This window comes from Cottoperca gobio, chromosome 19, assembly GCF_900634415.1.
Source record: "Cottoperca gobio chromosome 19, fCotGob3.1, whole genome shotgun sequence".
Lineage (NCBI taxonomy): Eukaryota > Metazoa > Chordata > Actinopteri > Perciformes > Bovichtidae > Cottoperca > Cottoperca gobio.
In genome coordinates this window covers 16,092,107-16,119,460 of record NC_041373.1, presented here as the reverse complement: position 1 = coordinate 16,119,460, position 27,354 = coordinate 16,092,107, and the positions used below count along the sequence as shown (strand labels likewise).

Below are 27,354 nucleotides of genomic sequence, written 5' to 3'. Positions count from 1 at the left end.
CATAAAGTAGTTCAAATTAGCTTAAACATTAATGCCTTCAGTACTAATAATCCAAATTGTAATATGTATATTAATAATATAACAGTCCCTTTCTGTATAATGGGTACTTATGGAACTGTTGAACCATTGCTGATGGAATCAACCATTGGACCAAGTGGAAAGCAAGTTTCATCAGCTCGTCTTTGGATTTGAACCATCCAGGTATTTTAAATGTAGCCACTTAAAACACAACGAGGTTAATTGTCTTTATTTAAGTCACGGTGAGTTTCAACGCGATGTTACGAGTTGCTTTTGCCTGATGTTCCAGTTGAGCCTCCTCTTTCCCGTGTGACACTGTGTCTTGGCAAGTACATTATAACACATGCTGTCACTCATGGCACAAAAGAATCCTCTCTGCTGAACACACGATGTATTCAGGCTCTCTCTGACTCCCGCTTTGTTTCCATAGCTGATGTTTTTAGAGCTGCTTTCGCCCAGCACAAAAACCCTGAAACACTAGGCACATTAATTTTCTGCCACCTGTATTGGAGGACTGCTTGTCAATCATCCAGTAACGATGTCACTATGAATAAAGCCCTGTCCATCTTTAGAGCAAATAAAATGGGTGGATGGACATGCACACAGGACATATAGTCCTCATTAAACTGGTTTATCTTTTTCAAAGTAATACAATCTCCTGCATTTCTGAGCTCACTCTAAATGGCCCAACGAGGACAGGAAGAGCAGTTACGCCGTGACCTCATCAGTGCTACTATATGTGTTCCCTCGTCTCTTTGTTCTTCTAACCTTGATGGCTTTACTGCAATGTGATTGGACAGTTTCTGTGGATCCCTCAACAAGGGGACCGGTCACAGCGTTGTGCTCAGGACATCAGACAAAGTCAAACCAGTCCCAGAACCAGATCACATCTTGTCGTGTAGTACAGAGAGGTGAGAACGATGCTGACTTATATGTGTCTCATTGTCCACTGCATAGCCGAAGCTTAATTACAGCCTGCGTGTGTTGTCTGAAAACATCAAGGTAGAACATCTCATGTGATTGTTTTCAGATTTGTTTGTGTGTACATCTGTGTTAGAACTTGTTTTCTTGTTCTAAGCTTCTTTCATGTTCGCATGTACGTGCGCACAGGAGAGAGTGCACACTGAGCTATTTGTAGCCGGTCTGGCTCCCTGGGAACCCATCCTCCATCTGTCAATTCCACACAGCCGAGCCCAGCGAAGCTCGGATTTTACCCCAAATTTACCAGCAGCTGACCCTTTTTCTCAGTGGCATCGTAGACCCCATTATTTTGAAGCATCGTTCTCTACTTTGATTTCTCACTCACACTGTCTGCTTTACTCTCTCCCTCTTTCTTGCCGACACACACACACACACACACACACTCATAAAGACCTATCTTTACTCTCCTTATGCTCTTTCACACGCTCAGGCACAGTCACTGTCACACCTACACACACTCGTCTGTAATGTCACTAGAATAGACACACAAGGGACAAACAGCAGATTTCTACAAAATGGCAAAGAGATCTTGGAAATGAGAAATGTCATCATGTTTTAAATGCCACGCAGCACTGGAGGTTGAACAAAGGTTAAAAAGTGTGTTGTGGTATCACTAGTATGTGAAGATGCTGAAAAACAGGCCTGTGGCCTTGGGAAAATTAATTAACTATTGTGGCATATGGCGGTTTTTCGTAGGCATATGGTGGAATGCCACTTGCCCCTTTTAGCTTGGGGCTTTTTAGGAGAGAGCTACAAGATGCCATTCATAAGACTGCGCTGACAAGCTTTACACATGAGCGCTGGAGTAAAGAGGACATGCCAGGACTGTACTGTGTTTATTTAAAGGACCGTACTGGTGGTTTTTACATCTTTTGAAACTGCACCCATTGGTGTGTTATGGAGCATGTTGATGAAGGGTCTTTGCTGTTGGAGCATCTTTCAATGCTAACTGATAAATATCATGTATTTAGTGTTCTGGATTAAACCTTTGGAAAACTCTTTGCATAGCTCTAGATTGACTTCACATCCCTTATCCTTCAAGAGCAATTCACCCTTTGCATCCACATCCTTGATGTTGCATTTGCATAATATCAAAATAAATCCCTCAGCGTAGGCGCGGTAGTATCATTGTTCCTAACACTGGACTTTTCCAGGTTGGGTCCAGTGTTTTTCATGGCAGGAGCTGATAGCAAGGCAACAGCAGTGCAGTTGCGTCAGCTTTATTCTCCGATGAGGCTTTACACTAATTCACTGCCTCCGATCCTGCAGCAATGGCCCTGTTTACCGGCTCCAAAAGGCCAAACATTTCTTCTTCTTTTTGGGACTGCTACTGTCAATTGTGAGTGAAATTGTGATGGAATTTGTGCTTGTACCTGTGCGTGTGCGTGTGCGTGTGCGTGTGCGTGTGCGTGTGCGTGTGCGTGTGTGTGTTTGGGTGTCACAGACCCAAGGTAGCCCAGTGGGATTCACTTTGGCTCCGTGTGAGATGAATCTTTTTGAGTTGCTGTCCCTCTTTAACAGCTCTCACTGTGGGCGTGTGGACGAGAAGTGAGAAAGAGACTGAGGCTGTGTGAAATGAATAAAAGTCAGCCCTCATTTTAGTTTTGGGAATCACATAGTTTTAGGAGAGAGCGTAGAAACTCTTAAGAATCATATTTTAATTAGAACTGTGGTTCTAGAGGAATCAGAACAGTACCTGCTAATTATAATACCATCAGCAATCATTCTCCGCGTGTTGAATGTTGAACAATTAAGCCTTTAAATAGTCACTTTGTAGATATTGCTAAGTGCTTTCTCTAGAACAGGGGTGGGGAACCTTTTTCCTATCAAGGGCCTAGGGCTTTTACAACATCCTTCGAGGGCCGTACTAATTATTTAACTCATAACCTCTGCAAACACAGCCCATTCATTTCACCTTTCTTTTATGCTGTGCAAAAAAGCAACTTTTTTTATCCATGTATCCTTTATTAGTCCCACAACGGGGACATGTATCTTGTCACAGCAAAAGAACATATGAAGTAAAAAGGCAGCACACAATAATTAAATAGAATCAAAAATAATAGAAGTACCAAGTGGTTGATAGAAAATATAGTGAATATTGCACATGGCAGTGGTGGAACAGTCTGTTCTTGGTGTGGTGGTCTACCTCTCTATCTGTCCGTGTTTGTATGTTGTGCTCTGGAGAGAGCTGCTTGTTGGGCCAAACTCCGCCGAAGAGCGTTAACTTTATCCAAACACACTCGTCTGAAGCTGAAGTTTTTTGACATGACGTGACCACGTGATGACACGTTCCGCTCGTGTTGTGTTCAAGGACCCTGACCTTAGCCAGGAAAAACAGTCAGACCCCCATTTAAAATATTGGCGTCTAGTTTGTCTTTTGCTAGTGGATTTTATTTGCGTGCGTTTTACGAATTACCTCGAGGGCCGGATCAAATGGTCTCCCCACCCCTGCTCTAGAAGATCTAGATCTATGACTTCATGCTAACACAAAAGAATAATGTTTATGCCCTTTGAGCTACAGTTGAAACTGTAACTGTCTTCCTAGTCTCTTTTAATATATGCAATATTTTAGGACAATGTTTAACTTTATAGATTAAATTGTGCTCAAGTTTGAGTTTTTTCTTACTTTAAGAGTTATTCCCATCTCCACTTCAAAGCAACCAAAGTAAAGAATAGCAAATGTAAAGAGAAAAGTGAAGACATCCTTTTTTAGACAGCCATAAACTCTTTACAAATCTTACATTCAAATGGTAAATTAAAGTTTAATTCATGTATTTGACAATGATCAAATATGAACTTCCTTTGGACCTGAGGTTGTCGTACCTTTTTGAAACTTTGGCGGGGAGAGGCCTCGTCCTCGTTCTGAATGAAAGATAGTTTCAGTACTCCGGAGACTTTAGAGATGGAGGAGCCAAACGTATGTAACATTTAGCTTTAGTGCAACTAATCCTCTGGCATCAGGGCCTAAAGCTGCGCGCTCATAACATTATCCAACTGAGGAGACACTGGGATGGGGTGCTCTCATTACAGCAATGAGTGAGCCCTCATGTCACCATTAGGTTCAGACCCACAGCACCATGAAAGAAGAGGTGCAAACTGACAGTCACCACTCTTCTCTATTACACTGATGGGGCAGAGGCTCTTATTAACCCAACAACACACACCAGTGAGACCAGGAACCGAGAACACCCTCTGAGGTTTTGTCTCACCTGTAACTCCATCTCACCTCCTAACTCATCATCCTATTGCATATCGGACAAATTGATGTGATTTCTTTTTTCAAGTTAACGCATCTTTTTTTATCCCTTTTTTTTCTGCGAGAGCTGTCGCATATACGTTTTTGTGTTTTTTTCAAATTGCCCCTGTACATATTATGACGAGGAAATAAAATAAGTCATTTCAACTCATTCAGATCAGTCGTGTTTTGTGGTTCACCATAATATCCCACACCACATATAATCATAATCATCATCAATAAATATCGTATTAACCTTGAAGTGACTATATATATATATATATATATATATATATATATATATATATATATAACTATAAAGTGTTAGTACCCACAAGAGTCAAGCTTTTGCCAAAGTTAAATCTTTTATTAAACAGCCAAGCTAATAAAAATGAGACAAAGTGTTATTAGACAGCAGTTACGACAATGAGCCCCACGGCCATGTGCAGGATAAGTGGATATAGAAAATGAATGAATGGATATAGTTAATACAATGAGCTATCAGATGGTTATAGGCCTATCAGCACTCCTGGTCATTGTCTAACTGAAGCAGCTGCATCACACCTGAACACATATCCAGATCCATAAGAAGCTTTTTTAACCAAAGCTCTCTTTCCTTCAGTTTTTGAACGTCATGTTTTGAGTTGTGCTGCTGCTCAGCGACCACAGTGTCCTAAACGCTGCAGGATTATTCACTGTGTTGCATCAGAGCATCACAATGCAACAACACGAGAGGACAGAAAGATCCCAAGTAGTGATGCTTCACGCTCTCATTTTGTAGGACTTACTTTATTTTTGGCTCTTTCGAAGTCAAGTGGCTGTGCCAATAGCACTGCAGAGTAACCTCCATGGCCCGGCCGTTAATGCGTGACAGATAGAGCCTGCTCCACCATGAACTAATGCTCTTCAACATATTCAAGTCATTTTCTTTTCTGTTAACACAATAGTCATTTAGTCTACAGCTAGTTTATTAAAGCTTTTGGAAAGAAACTGGATGGCCACACTGTTTGTTTGTCACGCGATGTCTGCGAGTTGTAGTTGCAGAAACACTAAAGCAAAAAACTAGTAGAAGAAGTGCTTCACCAGAGGCTCAAACATTCAACCAATTATCATACTCACACTTCATATCAGATGCATATACACTGCATGTATTATTGGATGTTTTGTGATTCGCAATGCCGAACAATTTTCACTTTCCACCCTGACGCTGAAACATGTCAGCTATATTAGCAGCCTGGAAATTGAGCGCTAAATCTTTCAGCAACTGCAAACGATCCTCTAATTACTTTAATTGGCTGGAGGGGGCGGGTGTGGTGGCACGGTGGCAAACTGATCGCCGTCCTCTGACTGTCCTCTGAGCGTCATCGCCTCGGCTGCTTTATCACCTCCGACCACTCTATCCTCCTGGATTGTGTTTCACCAGTTTGCTCTTCACCTCCACCCCTCCACCCCCCCTGAAGACCCCACAGGGAGGGTTTGTGTATTTCACAGACAGAAGACCTGCAGTTTTCATTAAAAGTGTTATTCCTGGAAGCGTTGGTATAATGGTATTATAGAGTGATACAATATTGAACATAGTATTTTTAGGGGAAGCTTTTACTCTGATGCTGTACCCATTCAAGAAACTAAATGTCACCTGTAGGCTGAGCGCCTCAATTCTTTTGAAGCTAGTTAAAGAGCCGCTGAATGTAATTGAGTTTGTCTCTGCTCAGGGGGCTTTGGAAGGGAAACCGGCCAAAATCCAACCCCTTAATCTGTCACTTAATCAATATTAATTGATGTTACAGCTGTATCTCTTTGCATTCTTATGGCACTATTTTAATTTATACAGATTAATACATGACGGAGCATTACGGAGGAGTTGAAACAGTCATGAGGTAAAAAGAAAACCCCTATTTCTATCAGGTTTGATATCAACTCTTAATAGTCTAATAATTGGTCACGTCCATTTCAGCCCAGCTGTTACAACTGAACACAAAGAGAATTGAAGGAATAAGTCAAACTCCAATCTTATCGAGTCTTTATACACAACATTGCTTCACTCCAAACTCCCTTTGAACCAAAGATATTGTTTTGAACCAGGACATGGCAGTTTTTGGAAGCAACTGAAGTGGGAGGAGTGCGAAGGAGTGCCGACAGTGTAGGCTGCTGTCAGCCCGGCTTAGTGTCGAGGCCTGAACCGACGGTGCTGAGCTGGTGTCACAGTGAGTCTCCAAGGAAGGGCACCAGCAGAGTGGTGTCACTCCCAGGACGTGCAACCTTTTACCAACAGTCACCCTGAACTGCTCTCTCCACTGGGTGTCTCGCGAGTCGTCATTAACGACTTTCGTTTATGCATCAGCTTCAAACTGTGTACAAAAGCAGTAAAGTACAGTGTCATCACAGGTGTTTGTTTCAACATTAGCAAGGACATGGTGGTGTTTAGCCTTCCAATATCGTTTTCTATTATTTGTGTCTCTTTATGTCCCGATGTCTCTTGGACATCTCCATCGATGGGTGTGAACTTGCTGCATTCGGCTGAGGCTTGCAGCAGGTGGTGAGAGCGGTTACATGTACTGGAGTGAGACTTTTTTTCTGTTGAGAAAAGCTGAGTACTGAACATAAATGTATTTTAGTCGCATTGCATCATGGTCTCGTGAGGCCTCTGTCGGAAGACAGTCTGGTAGCTTTCACACTCCGGCGATGGATTTCCCTCATAGGGTGTTGCATTTCACAAAAACTGCTGCTTTTGACCGCTGCTCTTCCTCATTCATTCTGAATGACTGACCAGAGCGCCCAGAGGATGAAGACCTTTCTTTATTGTTCTGATGGAAGGTCAAACATTAGCAAATATTAGCCTTAATCTCTATAAACAGATTCTTCATTCATAGGCAACGGCACAAGAGTTTGGTATCCATAGAGTTCTTGTAGTCCAGGTGTTATTGACTGTCATGTTTCAGCGGGCTTTAGACGTACGCAGGTTAAACAGTCCATGTGGAGAGCAAAAGAGGCGGAACGTATCGGAACCCATCGGCTGTTGTCTGACAACCAGCTTGAAATGAGCTTGTAAACTGGCTACTTGTGGACAAATCTGGTTGTAGATCTCGTGGCAACTCCAACTCCATGAAGCTGCTCTCGTACTAATCAGATGCACAATTTGTGTGGTTCATTTGTCTGTCTGGGTCGTCTGTATTCCTCCCGGCCCTTTCTGCAGAGAACATTTAATCAGCTCCTCTGTAATTGGAGCTGTGTTAAGATGATCTGCAGGAGTGGGACATTGGCTCTAATCACACACACACACACACAGACACACAGACACACACACACACACACACACACACACACACACACACACACACACACACACACACACACACACACACACACAATGTGAACTGTAGCATTCTGGGAAGAGCAATTATTACTTCAACATTGGTACCTTTAGTTGCGATGGAAAACTCCACGTCCACCGGGAGATGGGAACTGTAATAAGATGCTGCTGCATTTTCTAACTTTTTAACCTTATAAACTTTAAGAAAATGCATAATTATCCAGACTTTGTGGACTTATCATCTGTCGAATGTAAAAGGTTTATCAGTGGCCACAGAGGAGCTTTCTGTTCTCACCTGTCAGACTTGGTTCTGCAGAAGAACACTGTAATTGTTTTATGTCTACATTGATTTGGGAAGTGGAAAAGATTTATATGTATCTATATCTGTCATGCAAAGTGTTTACTGGCCAGTGCTCTGTATATTCTCCCTCATAGCATTGATATGATTGAATAAAAAAATCAATCTGTATTTATTAAGTGGGAATTTATTTGCATCTTATTTGTGGAGAAATAAACAGCAAATATTATATTTCATATTACCTGAAAAAGTGATCTTCTGCTAGTCTTTGAGGAGCTTTTTGTCACCAAGCTCTGAATCTGTTGACAGTCGACCAATTTCCCTTTACTGTGTCAGACAAGTGTCGTTTTTTCCCAGTTTCCTTCCTATTTTTAAACGAAATCAAACTGGCGCTTCACTTTGTGTGTGTTCTTGTATTTTCCCTGAGGAATGACAAAGTGCTCTGTGCTTTTATAGACCTCAGCACTTCTGAGCGTGCGGCTGTCCAGAAAAGTAACTACTGCACTGTCAAAGAAGTGAAGAGTCCCAAAGTACAACAGGACTTTCAGTATTTTGCTGGGTCAGTGTGGAGTGCTTTCTTCTCCAGCCACCCTGGCGTCAAAGCTATCAGACTACATCTCTGAATCACAGTTATGCTCCATTTAAGTGTCAACAGGTCTGACTCAAGTGTTCTAAGCAACCAGGAAGGATTTGTTCATAAAAACAGGGAATTATAGCTACAACAGCAAGCCTTGTTCAAAAGCACAGGTAGGCTAAATATCCCCAGCTCTTTCTTGTTCTGGTTTTGATTGCCCACATTTGCCATCTGCTTTCTTGACGCCTGTTGTCTTTTTATAGATGCTCGTTACCTCAGCCAAACAGGCATCTCATCAACTGCATGTAACGCTGTGTACAGTCGCTATAACACTGATGATGTGTTTCTGTCTGCCAGTTATAAAAATAGCATTTCAGATCAATTTTAGCTAAAGATACGTAATCTGATCATAAAGATCAGATAGAAGTGAGAAAGTCTGAGATTTGCAATGGCTGCTGCAGCTGCTGTGTCCTTCTTACCATGGGTCATATATTGAAATACTACTTTTGTTGTAGTAATGTATTAACTTGCACGATAAACACATGCAGACTGTTATTGCAATGTTGCGTTTAGGGGATTTCTGGAGTTAGTTCAACAAAATAATGTTGTTATGCATAACTGAGTACACTTTTGTATGAGTTTAATTATAGCAATATTCAACAATGTTATCACATATCACATACTTTCCTCATATCTTGCGGCCCCAGACAAAACTCCATTAATGCTGTGTATGGATCTGTGATTAGGCTCACAGCTGCTGAGCGGGATTAGCCCTCCTCTTCTCCAGCTCTTGTCCATTTCTTCCCAATCGAGCGATCTAATCTTATTACTTCACTAATTAACTGCAGCCGGGGGTATTTTTAGTATCTAGGTCAACGTGGCCACCCCGTGACCCATGTGGACCGGCTGGATTTGTGTGGTTGTACACTAACTCTAAGTAATAATCTGTAACACTTTGAAGCCTCGCTCTCTGCTGCTCATTGATACATCTCATTAGTTATTCAACCTATTATCAATTCATAGAAGCATTTACCAAAAACACTGATTCATTTGATTAATCTTTGGGGGGGGGGGGATACTGTGAAAGAAAACACCACAGCAACAAGCAACAAAGATGTTTCCAACATTAAGATAAAACTCCACAAATCCAATTGATTCAAACGTTGATTGTTAGTAATTAGAAATGAAAGAATGTTTCATCATTTCTTTGCTACGAGCAATATTTTTACTGTCATTTAAACAAAGCAGTGACCTTCAAGAGGACGCTTCTTCTCAGACAGCTCAAAGGCTGTCTTTAGAGTGATGTGAAGTGACAGGGAGGGTCACCACTGACCTGCCCACACAGGCAAACATCTAGCCCAAAATATTAAAGTCTAGTAAAGTCACAATATCATGAAAAAAACAACTTTTGTTATTCAGCAATAAGTTTAAGATACAGTACAGTTTTGCAGTTTAGTACAGTAACCGATAACCTTCCTCCTATTTTCCTCAGCGCTACCATCAACACGGGACACACTGTATTTGTTTACCAATAAAGCGCACAACAGAGACATTGATCAAATATTTTCTGCCTGTCAATTAGTTCGTCTAGGGCTTTTATTGTGAAAGGGAGAACGCGACCTGCAGGCAGACTGAATTGCATCCTCAAAGCAGTGAAAGCGAAGCTTATAGGAAACCAATGTAAACGCCGATGGTGTAAATATTCCATATATGTTGTCTATTGCCACTTTAATGACACCAAGTATTTAAATTACTTCATTTTTACCTTTTATTCACCTTTTTAACATTAGGCATAACCCATTACATTAGTGTGTCACCTCTCTTCTCTTCATGACACGTGACTTGAATACGTAGCGCTTCTTGTAACACTGAATATGAATGAATCTATGTTGAGTGCTATATTTCTTCTCCTGTTAATAATACGTCTTAAACTGCCGCTGTGTGGGAAGCCCTATCTGTGTTCCATGTGTTTGTAGGTACGATGCTGTACGCACTGTAAACTTTGTTGTCACAATGCAACATGCGACATGATGTTTTCCCCCTGCTTATTAGAGCTATGTTACTGCATGTTTTAAACTATATGACCTCAACAATATATATATATATATATATATATATATATATATATATATATATATATATATATATATATATATATATATATATATATATATATATATATATATATATATATATATATATATATATATCATTTTAATGTTAAGAACGTTAACCTACAAATCCATCGTATCAAAAGGAATCTGATTCTGATTTAAATGACGAGCTGTAAATTGTTAGCCTTCCTACTCATGGTGACTGTTTTCTCAACCACGCTCTCTTTGTCTGCTCACACAATCACACTCCAAATGAGTCATCTGCCACTCTGAGTGCATTGTTTCTGACCAGGTTACCTGATGCACCGGCACCACTTCTGTACCAAACCTAAACCCTCGGCTCGTCGTCGTCGGTGTATGCACCCGTTGCCCCTCTCTCTCTCTCTCTCTCTCTGTTTAAAACTACACAGGGAAAGAACAACAAACGAGACGCCCAGTTGTTTCTGAACAGACACAAAAACACAGCAATGACAGCGTGAAAGGGCTTTTGTGTATGTGACACCCAGAAAGACAAAGCCAACAAGACAGATAAGCAATGGAAGCGAGCGTGATTCTGTTGACGAGAATGACGAGTGAACGCGTAACAGCTTCCTCCACATTTAGATCCAGTTGAAATGATTGTTGATGAGCTAATGAAAAGTATTTAAGGATTCATGGCAAACAGGTGTCATCGCTGACACTGTAAATATTCCTGCATTTCTCCCCATCCCCCTAAAATCATCTTGTGTTTTGAGTCAGAAATCAACCCCCTAAAGACTTTGCTGTCTATAAAAATGCTAATGTGACAAATGATTTACCAACAGCGATTTAGTTACATTCTAAAATTAGAATAGCACATCATTGCCTTGTCCTCCATAACATGACGTATGTGAAGGATGTGAAAAAGATCACACTTTGAGGCCTGTGATTATTAATTTTCACTTCCAGATGCTTCCTGACACCTGGGAGTACAAGGCATGACTGGTGAGGAGGGGCTGTAGCACTGAGCACGGCTCACATTAATCTGCTTTGTGTGTGTGTGTGTGTGTGTGTGTGTGTGTGTGTGTGTGTGTGCACTGGTCTGACTGTTCATGTACCTGTTGTTCTGCCTGATTGTGCAACAGTCTGCATTTAGTCTTGCGCCTTTATATCCCATTCTAGATGCATGACATCTCAGACTGATCCTGATGGAGTCTGAGCTCTTGAAGGAGATTCCAGCTCTGGTTACCACACTGACCATGTAACCGTGGTCACCTGAAACCTAGTCAAACCAGTCGTCGGTCTTCATTTGTCACTTTCACCCCGCGGCCGTGCACATAGAGTCGTTGCACACTCTACTATATATCTTCTGCCTGAAGGTATGAAGCGCAGTTTGCCTCCCTGAACAACATGATGACGTCATTATATCACAATGGGACCACAAGCATACATTTTGGAATCGGAATAAAAATGTATCTTTACACATGCAAAAGGTCAAATACAGTTGAATTAGATATAAGCATGTAACATATGCATTAAACATGCATAATCAGTCTATCAACATTGCATGAAGCAATTCCCACCCACAGTTTTTTTCCACCAACTACAATGAGGCAGGTTGTGTTTCCTGTCATGGCCGACACTGGCTAACCTTTTTCCATTTTTGCCTGATGAGGCTGGTGCTGGCTGCGCCTTTCAGTGGAGCCGTCTCCTCACTTTCACTGCGCAACGCTGAGACATTCTGGCTCTCTGCCCCGCCGGCCGCCTCCTCCTCCTCCTCCTCGGCTTGCTTTGTCTCTGACCTCCCCACCTGCCCCGGACCACCCCACCGCCCCCCCCCTCCCAGAGGAGCCACAACAGCGCTCCATCCAGCGAAGATGTAAACTAAGCTAGCACAACACCAACACACCCTCCTCCATTATTCATCTTCCCTCTTTAATGAGTTTTCCATCCACCTTCATGAATCTAGCACAATTAAAAGAAACAATTATTGTGTTTGATCACTTTAATTTCATTCCATCAAAGCGTTATGTACGAATGCCTCTATCCTGCAGTAAGTGTTTCCCTGTGTGTAAAGGAAAAGAAGTGAGGAGGAACTAAATAATGGACCGGACAATGCAAAATGACGGAACATTTTTCAGCTGATAGGTGCCCTAAAAACATCAGCGGCAACATGCAGAACAGAAATTGATTTGTCTCTCACCTTCTCGTCCATCTCTTGAAACACATTATATTCAGCCCACAGTTTGCTTTACACTAGAAACCTCTTTTCCTTTTACACTAAAGAACTGTCGAGGCTTTCACAGTCGTGCCAGGCCAAAAGATCGCGTATCAATCGCACAGATAATATGTTTGCTTACATACCATGATCATGAAAAAGGAGGCCAGCTAAATATTTGATGGCTTCTTCGAGTTACCCAGGAACGGTCACCCTGTGACCCAACACTAGAGTTGGATCTCTGCACATCCAGTCATTGTTAAACACCTCTACAGAGCACTGGCTCACATTTGTGGTCACATGACTCTGGTTGGCAAATAATATAGAGCCCTCTCAGGCTTTGTGCTCTCTCTGCTCTCTGTATTGGACACAATGATGGCAGCAACTAGTAGTCTTCAATGTGCTGCATCAACTCCACCAGTTATATGTTCTTCTGCAGCAGGTGTACATTAAACTGTGAGCACAGCAGAGTGACAGTATTTCACAAAAGCCTCTCTGAAAATGTCGAAGAAGTTTGTTGTCTTGATGTCTTTTCGCACATGACCTAACTTTCACACACGTTTCCGTTGCAGCGTCCCAGTGGACAGAGTTTATCCAACCGTGCATCAGCACTCAGTCTGCACGCTCCACACTGCAGGCTTTCAACAATACTTGCCACACTACTCAAGTCAACCCACACACACCTCAGTCGTCCTCCTCTAATCTCAAAGTAGCTTCTCTGTGAGCTGAGACAATGTGAAACGTATAGTCCAAACAAAAGGCGAGAAAAAGACAAAGAGTGAGTGGGACGGGAGCGAGCAGGAGAGCTGGAGATGAGACAAATGTCTGCGAAAGAGCAATTAAGCGCTTAGTCATGAAAGAATATCTCATCCTTTTATTTATAACACTTTACACGAAGATATCTAATCATTGTCTAATACGTTTTGTTATTGATCATTGCCTTTTACAAACACTAAGTATGTACCTATGGCTTTATTGATGACTTCCAAGGTAACTCAAACAACACTTCATGTATGTATGTACCGAAAAAGAAGTTACAAGCTGTGGCTCGTATGTGCAGAAACGTCTTTGTCATGCATGTTTTGAATGGCGGCTAATAGAGACCGCGTGTGTAGCAGAGGTCTGAAGAAGTGTTGCGCTGCATCACAGATGAGTACGGTGTATTTAGGATGAGTGCACCTACCTCTTTGAGTGTTTTACGAAACTCTCAGAAGATAAAGATACTCAAAAAATGCTCGAGTGCCTTTGAAATGAGTATATAGCACGAGACTGATGAGGATGATTGCTCATAATTGACTCACTGGCGCACTGATCTAATCAAGAACTAATTATTATTCAAATCAAACGTGCGACAAAAGAGCTGCAATTGTGCTTTTTATGTCAAAAAATATGGAAGGCTGAAAAGGGTGTAGCAGCAACTGCTGAAATATTATCTCTGCATGTTTTATTATTGTATAAAGTCATTTACTGTACTAACATTTGAACTGAGTTGCTTTCATTACAGTGGTGCCTTATCTTGTGTGCTTTGATTGCTCTGTAAAGTTACAACAAGCTTGATATTTATTTAATGATGAAGTGTTGTCAGGACGGACAATAATGTGATCTGCATCAACGCATTAAGGCAAGCTGACCAGGTAAGATGAGGAGATGGATTTCCCCATTTACAAGCATCTAATTACCTCATCGCAGCTCCTTAAGTACAACGTTCGACGTCCAACTCCTGCATTATCCTTTACTCTATCATTTTCCTTATTTCCTGCTCGCACTGTTTCTTCCACCATATTTCCCCCAGGGTCTCTCCGAACCCCCTAAATAATGCACACCGAGTGAAGGGCTTTAAGGGGCCGCATGATGGATCGCTCTCCTCTTTCTGGAGCTGTTGTATTCTTCTTGTGCCGAAGCTTATTTATCATTTCCATAATGACATTGCTCTCAGGTGATTCTCTCAATATCTATATTTACACCAGACAACCTTTAAAAAGAACCACTTTTTCTCCATGATCCAGTTTTTAGTATGTGACATCACTTCAGAAGTGGGTCACATGCCCGCTTTGAGACTTTTATTTTGAAAGTTCATTTAAAGATAGTGGAAGACAAGTTATAGTTTTTATCCAAAGTCTTATTTTTGAGGGAATTGAGTCTGTAGTTCTGGAGAAGCTTGAATGAGGGACAGCTTTACAGCACAAAGATGACAAAGATAAAGATCCAACCATTTTCAAACCATTATAAGAAAGTTTATTGATTTGTTTTAAATAACTCTGTGGCCCGTGAAAGGAGAGAAAATGCCCCCGAGAGGACATTTCTCTCCAGCATGAATAATGCCTTAACCCCCCCTGTATGTAGACGTGAAGTCTGCTTATACATTCAAATGAGACTGTCACGTTCCCCGTGGGAAAATATAAGAGAACAAAACAAATACTATGTTTTTTGACTAAAATGCGACAGATTGAGGTTAAATAACGACAGTTACTATATCAGGAACCAGAGATCTCCAGGAGGTTAGTTAAAGGTTGTTGCAGCTTCTGTATCATGTGTATCAGTGTACACCTTGTTTAATTTATCCTCCTAAATAGTGTAATATTCTAAAAGCCACACACACTCTCCACTCTCTGCTACTGTTTAGCTAATTAAGTCTGTTCAAAACAGAGTGAGCGCTCTTGTTATTGAAGTGTTTCGTGTTTTGTATGTTCGTGTATTAAAATCAGTAGCATAAGCGGAAGGATGAAAGATCACAAGCTGCCACATTTCACATTTAAATAAACAGCAGGCTGCCATACCATGTTCCACAACCGCTCGCCATCTTTGCTGGAATGAAATCATGCTGACACCTCTTGCCACAGACGTAAGTGGCAGTGTGTAGAAAGTAACAGATCTCTGCTCATAGTTGTTACTGCGACACCCTTTGTTTTAGAGAGTAAGAAAATAAGGGGCTAGAAAGAGTCTGATCAATTGTATTATATATATATTAACAAGACTAAGAGTCAACATGTTCACGATGACAATGCGAGCATGCTGATGTTCACCAGGTTCAATGTTTACCTTGTTCACCCTCTTAGTTTAGTGCGTTAGCAATTTGCTAATTAGTACTTAGCACAAAGTACGGCTGAGACTGATGGGAATGCCATTAGTTCTGCAGGTATTTAGTGATAAACTGAAGGTTTTGTGTGATTACTACATCACATTTACAGAAGTAAATAGATTGCAGATACAGTATTTATGCAAGTTAGCGTGGTCCATATGAGAGACACGCCCCTAAAGAAGTAACATGTACTGCAATACGTTCAGTCATATGTAACAGCATTGAGTTGAATGAATGACATATCATCCCAGAAAGAATGACTGTTCAACTGTGATGCTATATGTGAATGCACAGAGTGAGTCACTACTCAGCATTAATGTTAAAACAGTCTGCCGCTGCAGCTGCTCTCTTATCAGCCGTCATTTATTAGTGAGGTACCGTAGTCTCCAGAAAGAGTGTGTCTTCTGTGCCTCAGACAATTACTGAAGACTGAAGCGGTAATGAATGTGAGACCGTCCTCAGAGAACCAAACGGAGGATTTGGATGACTTTTTGTGGAGAGGTGGAAATGAATGTCAAAGGCTTCATTGATGTACTGCTGATCGAGAGGCATCCTTTTATAATGAGTGTCATATTTTGATGTTACCTGAAACAAAGCCTGCGGTCCACACTGGTCAAGTTTGGTCATGGTTCTGAGGAGTGAACCCACTGCACCACATTAGGCTTCAGGACCTAGTGTGGTCTGACCCCTGGTGGCCTAAGAGTGTAGAGAGTTGGCTGTCTGCTTTAACTCTCACTAATAGTACACTCCACTGTTATTAAGGGGAGATTCCTCTCAGTGCTGCCTTTTCAATGTTCGGTCTCATCCTCAGTTATTGTTTTACATTTTGTCTGAAGCTTGTTGCCGTATTTAATCTTTTAAAGATATATATATATATATATATATATATATATATATATACCCATGAACTGCTGAGTGTATAGTCAGTCATGCAATCAGGCCTGAGTCCGTCTGTATTCATACAAGTCTCATTCTGTTGTTGCTGCAGGCTCGTCTTCCCACTGTCTCCTCGTCTGACCCCTTGTCATTCAGAGGGTTACTTTACACACAGTCTCCCTTTGGTATTCCTTTTTCTTCTGTGTGTGTGTCACTCATTAGGTCCTGCAGCACTGTGTAGGATCTCTGACTGTGTGACATATCTCCAGTCTTTCTTTCTGTCCGCAGCAGTGTGAGGCTGCCGTCTATATAGGACATGCTAGTTGCATGGTTAAAGCACGACGCCTGAGGCTGCAGTCTGCAGTGTCAGAGCGCTGGACTGACGTCACTCAATACAAACATGCACACTCTCCTTCACTCTGCGTCCATTGGGCTCCATCGTGTGGCTGGAGTACAAAGAAAATGACCCTTTAAAAAGGTCTGAGAAGAGAGGGGGCTGCGCTTATCAAGGTGACCCAGTCCAGAGTGTGACATTAAAGTGATCTGATAAAGTCTCCTTTGTTGAGCTCAGGGGTGTTACAGGTCAGGTATTTACAGCGCAGCACTGTATCAGAGAACAGTACTGAACTGTAAACGTGTGCGCTGCTGAGATTATCACAAGTCATGTTTGCTGATCCACATTTTTGATTTTCCACTCGCTGCTGGAAAGTGGAGCAGAACATAATATATACTTTAGTCCCCACAGAATACCACAGAGGTCTTCTCAAGTACATCTGGGCTGTAGCCAACTCACTGAACTCAAGCACATTATTGAAGTGGAGGCCGAGACGTCATGCAAGCTGCTGCTTTTATCTAATAATCCAGTAAAAGAAACCACATTTTTAAATATCGCTGCACTAATTTAGGGAACACAACAAATGAAAGAACATTTGTAGCTTGTTAAAAAATGTTGTATTTTTTATTTATTTTTTACTGACTTTGCAAAGTTCATTTGCTTTCTTGGAATATTCATTTAAATGAGCAGATTGTGGAGCACGAGGGAACATTTTTACTGCCATTCATTGTGATTTAGTGCACACAGATTCTGCAGCCTACATATTGTACGTCCCTGTTTGTAACGCAAGTGTCAAAGACCACGCGCAATATGCAAGCAGAACATTTTCAAACACTTTTGTGGTTTGAATTAATGGTTTTAACATAAAAAATGAATATTCGACCCCATGTGCAGGTCACTGTCACTGTTATGAACATCTGAATGAATCCACAGGTACATGAAAAAGCTTCATTCTGCTTTGATTTCTAAACAGAACTGAAAGAAATGTACAAACCAAACTGGATTCATTGTTATGGAGAAACTGAGGAAGACAAAGCAGATATTGCATAATCCTGAATCTTAAATTGCACATTATTATAGCACAATGATGCTCCCAAAAAGAAATGACTTCCCAAATCTTTGCTGCCTCTTTATGTTTATTTACACTTTTAAATCTTGCAAAAGCTGCAAATCCTGTTTACACGTCCATGAACACAAAGGTGGAACTTGTTTGCATGTTCAAGAAGTCTATGTCCAGATAATCTCTTGGAAATGCACCTGAAGTACAGTATTAATGGTTCATGGATCTACCAGGGCAGAATAACCTCCGCCTGCTCTCCTCTCAGGTGGTGCACGTCAGGTTGGTGAACATCCAACAGGTCAGCTGGTGCTCTCTTACAGTAGCTCAGCTCGATGGCGGACGAAGCCCCGAAAACACACGAGTCTGATTTCTATCCGTCCCTCAGTCAAAGCTTCATGCTGTCATTATTGCATTTGCTTGGATGATATGAAAACGTACCTCACTCGGTCCTTCCTCTCTAGTTGTTCAGAACTTCATAGGAAGTACACCGTCTGCATACACTACAATGGAGTGAAAAACGACTTGTTTCCTTACTTCCTCTGTGCTGTTGCCAACATTCCTGCAGTTTATTTAATATTTTCTGCGTGAATAAACAGACTACCTATGTGACAAAGCTGAGGAATGGGGCCATTATTAGGGGGCGGTTCATAAAAAAGGTGGAGGCTGGAAAAAGATCTTACTTAGTAATACAAATGTCTTAGTAGAATGAAAGACAACTTTATTTAAAGAATGCCAAGTATTACAACAATCTTTACACATTAAAGTAAATAAAATATACAACTTGATCTTATATTACAGGTCACTCCACCCTGACCTTTCCTGAGCTGAACAGGAGCCGACACTCTTCAGCTACAGTCAGAACTCACGTCGAAGTACAATGAGAAATGGCTTTTTCCTGAATGATGGCTGTTCTTGCATCATTGAGTGCTTGCAATTCGGCCCACGAGATCAGTTTGTGAATGCACTCTAGTTTCCTGCCCCTGGTAACTTGAACTCTTGGCGTGGAGGGAGGATATTGAGCATCAGGTGTCGTCATGTGACTGTAAGTATATTGGCTTGGCCTGCTTCCTCAGGCGCTGCTGCGCTCGCAGCTTCCTGCCTTTCTGAGTTGCCAGTCCCAGAGGTGGCAGGTGCATCTACAGGAACATTCAGAGAACAAAATAACTGAATTACATGTCTGAACAACACAATAACCTACACATTTGTCTTATAAATGGTTCTTACTTACAGCCCTGGGATACGGGTTCCTGTAATGTAGACCTGTGAAGAGAAACGATCGTGTCAGTCACTCTGCCAAAGCCAGAAAGCTTTCAGAGCAGGTGATTCTATCAGTATACGGAGGATTTCTGGGCTGTTTTCATTCATAGTTTTGTGATTTCACAGGACTTTTGTTTAAGTATCCCTGTGGTCAAATGATAGCACCCAAAAGTGTAACCCTTTAAATGTTCTAAGTGTCAAAGTGGAAGAATGTTAAATGGTTTTATAAAGACTTGCATTGGATAAATAGAAAACATTGAAAGCACATGATAGTATCAAGGTTATAAGGTTCAGTCTCTCCACTCTTACCTATTTCTATCCTTGCTTCACATTCTTCTATACACCGCTTTATTGATTCTTCATCTGTGAGCTGAGAAGAAGCACACAGAAGCAAAGATTAGTCATTCACACACCCATAAAACTACAGCTTTTTTCCTTTCTATGAGCGGCGTACTGCTGTTCACACCTGCTGGTTCTGCCTGAACAAAGTGCAGGCCTCCTGACGTATGTATTTCCTCTCAGACTCCGTGTCACTTATAACTGCACTCTGTGCCTGCCAGCTTCGGGCGAGGCGAAACACCCGCATGTACAGTGACAACACCGTCCTGCGAGTGGAGGCCGTCATCGAGACTCAAAACAGCGGTTACCTGCACAAGAAAGGGATTTAAGTTGTACAGAAAGGAATAGTGGCATCACAAACCCCGTTACTGTTTCCTGTGTGTATAAAGCTCAATTCCCTGCAAATAAATATATTTGTGTTAGCAAAGTTGAAGGCATTACACGCTTCTGTCGGGTAAACTTACTCCGTCACTTTGTCAATGTATCTGTCTGTACTTAGGATCATTGTATCACACAATATGTCTCTAGTTTTGGTACAAAATGACTTACACTTATGATCAAGTTACCAGAAACAATTGCCATTAACTGTTAGCAGACTAAACGTGGCAGTGGCAGTACTATGCTGGAATAATGCCTCAGTGAGTTTGTGGTCTTAATAATGCAAGAACTCAGACATTTGGGGCCCCTGGAAGTCTTTGTCACTTTGGTTTCTTGTTCAGCCTTGAGCGTTTCCATCATTCAACACTAGATGTCACTCAAACCAATGCAGGGCTGTTTACATACATAGCCGGTTACATGACTGACTGTAAGGTATTAATCGGATGTTCTGATATATGTTGAGATTAAAGGATGTCTTAAGAATAATACCATTAGTGCATTTGTATTAATACTGAGTTTCCCAAACAGAAAACATGAGGCAATACTTTGGCATCACTTGTCAACATGAAGCTAGCTATCCTTGACAGCTCGTCGAGACTTCTGCAGTGAAAGAAGACATTAAATTATCAAGCGAGACGACGAGTGCCATTCACATTAATAATACCGCTCATCATGTTTTTAAATGAACAAACATTGACTTACTGACTCAGTCTGGAGAATGAGGCTAGGTCGACAGTAGCTTGCTAGGACAGCAGCAACACGTGTCGCCTGATGATGACGTATTCCTCGACCTGCGAAGAAAAAACAAAGAGTGCATCACAATACGTAGATAAAGTTGGATATGTTTTACCAATTAAAGTAGTAGCATCATCACTACAATTCACTATTTACAGACCCATTTAAAGTAATTTTTTATGAGTTACGAAGGTTTTTATTATAAATGATTATTTTTACATGTTACAGCGTCTCATCTGTAAAATGTCATTAACTCAACACCTGCTTCCGTAATTTATTTTCTGGTCATTTTTTTCCATCTCGGTGTAATGTAGTATTTCTAAGCACATTACTTTTGTTAAAATAAAAATATTAATGGTATCGTTGCCACCGCTGAGATGAAGATCAGCTGTTGGCTGGAGGGAGGAAGTGATGCAGGAAAATGCCCACAATGTAGCTACACTCAAAAGGGGGAAGCACAAAGAAATTGGCTGCTTTAGTACCGAGATGGTCCTTTAACTCACTCCAAAGAGCCAACATAATTCAACATGGATTCAAAAGCACAATCTGGTTGCTAGCTTTTTACTTTTTTATTTTGTTTTAAAAGCGGAGTTTAATTCGATATTGATGTGGAAGTTTTTGTCAGCTGCTAGTTAGCTAGCAATCTGAGTTAACGCGACGAGTTAACTCGCTTACCTTTTGCCAACTTACCAACTACTTACTTTGTACCTGCGTCCCTGGAGTGATGTACATCCAATTCCACAAACTAGAATTCCCCAAAAAGGTAAGTTTTCTTACGATGATGAACGTGGTATTTCTCTGTGTACCAATCGAAAGACCTAGCTTAGCCGATAGCTAACTTTTAGTTAACCGAGCTGATGCTAGCTAGCGATGGCGACGTCGTCAGGGCCAGCAGGCAGTTTGGATGTAAATGGCCCGGTGGCGGTGATGTCTGGTGAAACAGCTTTAAAGCAGGTGCCATCTGATTTGAGTGATTTTAAATGAATTGTCAAGTGTAAATATGAATCAAATCCCTGTTTGCGTGACATTTGTGAGTGTTTTGCATTTACTGTTAAGCTCACTTGATCCTGTTTGTGATCGCCACTTCCCCTCCAACACAACTTGGTACAATGACGTTAACGCTGGCTAATGTTTTAACACAGCTATAACACTTCACTAAGGTTCTGCATTGGCACATAGTCGCACTCTAGCTTTACTTTTATGTCTCACAATTTTAGGACAGACAATTTAGTTGGACTAATGCCGGGATACTGAGGTGTTGGACTATAGCATGCCTAGCTTAGTGATAATTACACATTATAATGAATAAGTAGGCCTGCAGGCGTCCATTAGATGTTAGTCAGGTGAAGTTAGCCAAGATATGCTAGAGAGACATGTCTCGACATGCCCAGGTCGATGATTAGGACAGGCGATTTGCTCTGATACTCAATACCTTTTCATTATTAATGTTAGAACAAGAGTCGTGGCTTGACAAAGTCAGTGATCACACTACAAAGTAAAAGTTCCTTTCAGTAGTTACTCCTAAATGTGTGTTTTACATCAGTGCTCATGAGTTGTGAGGACTCTCAGCCTGTATGTGCCCTGTGAGAGGTCTCAACCTGCAGATGTAAAAGCCCCTTTTACCATCTTTTGTAGTTGTAAACCAGGAATTAAATAATCCTGCAATGAGAAACTTTTGTGCTCAAATTTCATATGCATAGCATGTTGACAATAATAGTCCTGCAGGTTTGGGAATGATGACATATCACTTTCTGCTTATGATGACAAGATAATGTGTCTTTTCAGCATTGCGGATGTCAAGGTCACAATGATGGAGCAGAATAGAAAGACACTTTGGCCCATGCCTTCAGAGGGGGTGTCTGTAAGTAATTTCCTGACCAGCTACTTTTATAATTGATCAAAAACTTGGTGTGTGTGTTAACATGAAATCAGGCTACTTACTTGAGAGTAATTGTGTAGCTAGAAGAAAGATGATGCTTTGACACGTTGAATTACTCCACAAACTAGTTTACATGCAACTCTGTCATTAATGCGTGATTATACACTTTTAAAAGTCTGTAAACAAACATGGAAAGGTGCACACATGACCAAGTTATCATGTTTAGTTAAACCTCAAAGAGAAAACTACTTTAAATTGAAAGTGCTGAAATCTTTGCTGCCAAACTAATAAGAATAATGACATTAAAGTCCATGCGAACATAATAATAGTTGTAGAATGGTTTAGGCTCCACTGTCCATTGTTGTTGTTGTTTTTAGCAATTTGATTATTTCTGTGATTGCATTTTTTCATCTGCTGCCATTACTGCTGGGATGTAGTAAGGTAGCAACACTGTATGTACAACTCCCTCCCTTCTTGTAGTTCTTCTCTAAAGGTTTCTATGGTATCTGCACTGTGAGCATTGGATGTATTCATATAGACTGGTGTTTTCTCTGCTCTTCACTTCTTAGGGTTTTTAAGTTTGGCAGTGGATCTTGGCAGATTTGGCACAGGTAGTGTAACTTCTTTACCTTCAATGTTCCACAATTCCTGCAGTTTTGAATTCATTCCACTAATAGCCACAGACATTTGGATCTTAACCTTTTGATTGTGCACAAGTCTAAAGCTGCACTCCAGGGCAATTAACATTTTTAAATTGTTCTCCACCTCAGGCCTGAGGGTATGTTGAGACGTCTCGCAGGGCCAGAGAAGAGGCGTCTAGGTGGTTCGGACGGGGACTGAAGGTGAGGAGGAAAGACAGACGAGGGACCAGGGAGGAAGACATGGGTCAGTGTGTCACCAAGTGTAAGAATCCGACGTCCTCGCTCGGCAGTAAGAGTGGAGACAAGGAGGGAGGATCCAAGTCCCACCCCAAGAAAGGAGGCAGTGCTGGTGGTGGTCACAAAGAAGAGCCCAGTGGCCCGTGTAGCAAAACCATCAGCGAGCTGTCGAATGGCACTAAGGCTTTGGAGGTTACAATGGAGACACCCGTCATCCCTGCAATGATGGGGGAACCACACAAGGACGAGTGTCTGGATGGAGATGGACTGTCAATGCTGCGCATTGAGGAGCTGTTCTTCTGCTACAAGGATGAACAGGAAGATGCCATCTTGGAGGAAGGCATGGAGATGTTTTGTAATGACCTGTGTGTGGACCCAGCGGAGTTTCGTGTGCTTGTTCTTGCCTGGAAGTTTCAAGCCGCCACCATGTGCAAGTTTACAAGGTAAGGTGGAGTTTTGAGAACTGGGGCGTGTTGTTGTCACCGGTATCTGTTCATCAGGATGAACTAGCGTAACTGCTGCACAGTAATTAGCCATAGGTGAGAACTGGAAATGTTCAGACAAATACTTCCTCGTCCCAGATGACTCACACATTGTTATATTTGTGCCTCTCAGATTTATTTACCCAACAAGATGCTGTTATTATATAAATGTTTATTTCATTTTTGGTATTCAATTTGGCCTTGTGGTTAAAAAGAAGAAGAATTACTTAATTAATCCCCTGGTGGAAATAAAAAAATGTTTTCACTCCTTGTTATATTACACACACACACACACACACACACACACACACACACACACACACACACACACACACACAGGTCTAAAATACCCACCCAGCGACATGCAGCTGGAGAGACGTTAGAGTGACGGGGCTGCTCTTCTGCGGTTCCCAAGCCAAGTCCCCACAGACTGATCAGCGTATTTTGAATAAATGTAAAACGAAGTATGTTTTAGAAATGACTTAAGACTGACTGTAGTGTCATGACTGTAGTGTCAGTAAGAACGTTTAAGAAGGTCAGCTTTTTAATATCCACGAGTACATCTTCAATACATAACATGTTTATCATTCATTCTTCCTGATACCAAAACATCGTCCGCCACCAACAGCTGGCTCGATGCCTGATAACTAAACTTCTCGCCAAAGAGAGCGTCTCCTCCCTGCGCTGTTCGACCTTCTAGGCCCCCGTCTTTCCCTGTGCAGTGGTCCATCCACCCCACCTCACACACTCAGTTTTCAGCAGCTCAACGAGACAGAACTAGACACAGTTTCCCACCGTCGGGGAGGGGGCACATGGGGGGGGGGGGGAAATGGACCCTGCTCTGCTAGTGTGGGAGATGAATAGGGCAGCCTGCTGGCCGGGTCCCTCGTCACTGCTCCCCTCCTGATTCTTAACTCAGCACTTTTGTATCCAGAGGCCTTTGACACCACACTCTGGTTACCAACATGTTGCATTGTGATGCTTACTGAAGCTGTTTATATACTATTGACTTTGAAAGATTCTATTTTTGTAATGTTACATATACATTACCTCCTTCTTTGTCCCTGATGTGTGCGTTGGTGTTTTCAAGGTTTTTTTTATTTGTCACATACTCAACAAACACATCTCGTGTGTTGTGCAGTGAAAGGCTTGTTTTCCTCCTCTAGTACTCTGCTCGAAATATAAATATGTACAACAAAGAAAATGTATACAAGCCAGTTATAGATAGTTTTATTGTAGTTATATATAGACACATGTCCCTTTCGTTAGCATTAGATACTAGTTAGCTCTGGTGCTTATTTAGATTTGTTAAGAAGTATGTTGTTTGCCTTTATTGTCCTCAGTGAAATGGTCTGATGTCCAGTCCTGTTGTTTTTGTGTCACCAGGAAGGAGTTTGTTGAAGGCTGCAAGGCCATCAAGGCCGACAGCCTCGAGGGCATCTGCTCGCGTTTCTCCTTCATGCTGGTGGACGCCAAGGGCGAGGAGAACTTCAAGGACCTGTACCGCTTCACCTTCCAGTTTGGTCTGGACGCCGACGAGGGCCAACGCTCGCTGCAGCGGGAAATCGCCATCGCCCTGTGGCGCCTGGTGTTCACACAGAACTCTCCTGCGATCCTGGAGCACTGGCTGGACTTCCTGTCGGAGAACCCCTCAAGTATTCGGGGAATTTCAAGGGACACGTGGAACATGTTCCTCAACTTCACCCAGGCCATCGGGCCTGACCTGAGCAACTACAGCGAGGACGAGGCCTGGCCCAGCCTCTTCGACACCTTCGTGGAGTGGGAGTTGGAGCGCAGGAAAAGAGAGGAGGAACAGGCACTGCTGTCTAAGGAGGAAGAGGGGAGATGTACTGACACAGATTGTTCTCCCACCACAGATAGACTTGAAACAGAGGGAAGCCGCGGCTCACAGACGTGGGGGGGCCACTGACCAGGAATCAAGAAATATTTGTACGGGACGGAAGGATATGATCTACACATGAACTGTACATCTGTGAATCATCGGATGAATATTAGTATTACCACCGCAGCTGTTCATTTCGCTCTCCTTCTCTGTTGGGGTGGGATTCCTGCTTCGCACCCTTTTTATCTTTTTGGTTTTCGTAAGGGCTCTAAGAACGGTTATGTTTTAAGCACTTCTATTTAAGTTATTGTTTTACTTATTTTCTCCTCCCATGTGTTTTTAGTAATTGGACATGTGCTCCATTTTAACCTCCACCTACCGACCATAACCCAGCAGCGTTAGAGCAGATACGAATCAGGCAACAGAAAGCCATAACCTTCCCCCCACAATTGTCATATAAACTGTTTTGACCTGGTAACACTGCTGACATGTTTTTATACAAGGAAATAATAAAGAAGGGACATTTTTTGGCAACCTTAACACAAACCATTTCTTACTATCAAAACAAGAGGTTTACCACAAGGGTCAGGGTCCGGGACATCGTCTTGATTTGGACTATTCTAGTTAGATTGTATGCATTGATCTTGCAGTGCTGTGAGGATGAATTGGTGGCACTTGTATTGCCTTCACAACTGTTGGCCTGCAATTACATGGACATCCGTAATTGATTACTTACAATTTTGTTTTTAAAGATAATACAAAGTTGTATCCATTTAAAATCCAAGATGGTAACGGACCCACCCTCTCTTCTGTGTTGAGTGTTTTTGAGTGCTACTAGTGTGGTGAGCAGCTTGGCTTGTTCAAGCAGCTGGCTCCCTTTTGACCTCCAGCATCTAACATTTTGATGTCTACCTATTTTCAAGAAGCGGTTGGGTGTTGTAACTTTAGGAAGTCTGTAACGCAACAAATCAGCTAAATCTTGGTCATTTCTTAATAGATTATGCCTAAACCTGTGATACATGCAGGGCCTTACACTGGGCGCCACACAACGCTTACATTGTTTACCTTCAAGAGTCTTCACATCCTTGAACAGCTATACAAAAGAAATGTGTGCGCACTTCACAAATAATGTTGACTGCTGCTGGTGATGGTTGTAATGCATTGCACAAAAACCAATAGCATGATTAGTCGCTATACTTGCAACGCTTTGCAAGAAGATTGATGTCAACCACATCATTTCAATTTTAAACCTTTTCCAAACTGTAGATTGATCATAAGCTTAGGCTATGGTGTTTCGGGACGAGTGAGAGAGTGTTAACTGGACTAATCAAGAGTCTGTGGTATGGGTCCAGTGTGGTAAGAGGGTGGCACATAACCTGATCTGTTTGGTTTACATCTACAATGGTTTTATTTCAGACCCCCTTTGTCCTTTTTTTTTTTATATAAAATGTATTGATTTATAATAAATAAAAACAGTGTTGAACTTTTGACTGTTTGACCATTGAAAT

General features: G+C 41.7%; 2 protein-coding genes and 1 long non-coding RNA gene across 8 annotated transcripts in view; 2 read left to right on the top strand and 1 right to left on the bottom strand.

Moving 5' to 3' along the window:
- The window catches only part of LOC115024358 (uncharacterized), a 40,853-nt gene extending 21,867 nt beyond the window's left edge, over positions 1–18,986 (top strand). For both annotated transcript variants that reach the window (XR_003834112.1, XR_003834113.1), the window contains exon 3: positions 18,854–18,986. This is a non-coding gene — a long non-coding RNA (uncharacterized LOC115024358). The remainder of the gene's footprint in view (positions 1–18,853) is intronic.
- lyrm1 (LYR motif containing 1) lies at positions 18,753–21,695 on the bottom strand. Of its 5 annotated transcripts, none has more exons than XM_029455837.1 (6): positions 21,455–21,695; positions 20,732–20,820; positions 19,779–19,959; positions 19,622–19,682; positions 19,284–19,315; positions 18,753–19,191 (listed from the first exon to the last, which is right to left on the bottom strand). In XM_029455837.1, the coding sequence occupies exons 3-6, from the start codon at positions 19,935–19,937 to the stop codon at positions 19,078–19,080; spliced, it is 366 nt and encodes a 121-aa protein (XP_029311697.1). In that variant the 5' UTR covers positions 19,938–19,959; positions 20,732–20,820; positions 21,455–21,695; the 3' UTR covers positions 18,753–19,077. The 5 variants fall into 5 exon arrangements, with proteins under 5 accessions (XP_029311697.1, XP_029311696.1, XP_029311700.1 ...); XM_029455836.1 differs by having other exon boundaries at positions 21,466–21,695; XM_029455840.1 differs by lacking the exon at positions 21,455–21,695 and adding an exon at positions 21,135–21,153.
- dcun1d3 (defective in cullin neddylation 1 domain containing 3) lies at positions 21,144–27,334 on the top strand. Its single transcript, XM_029455835.1, has 5 exons — positions 21,144–21,527; positions 22,550–22,625; positions 23,213–23,254; positions 23,414–23,964; positions 25,390–27,334. Exons 4-5 carry the CDS (start codon positions 23,525–23,527, stop codon positions 25,931–25,933), a joined length of 984 nt encoding a protein of 327 aa, XP_029311695.1. The 5' UTR covers positions 21,144–21,527; positions 22,550–22,625; positions 23,213–23,254; positions 23,414–23,524; the 3' UTR covers positions 25,934–27,334.
- Positions 27,335–27,354: the final 20 nt, after the last annotated feature.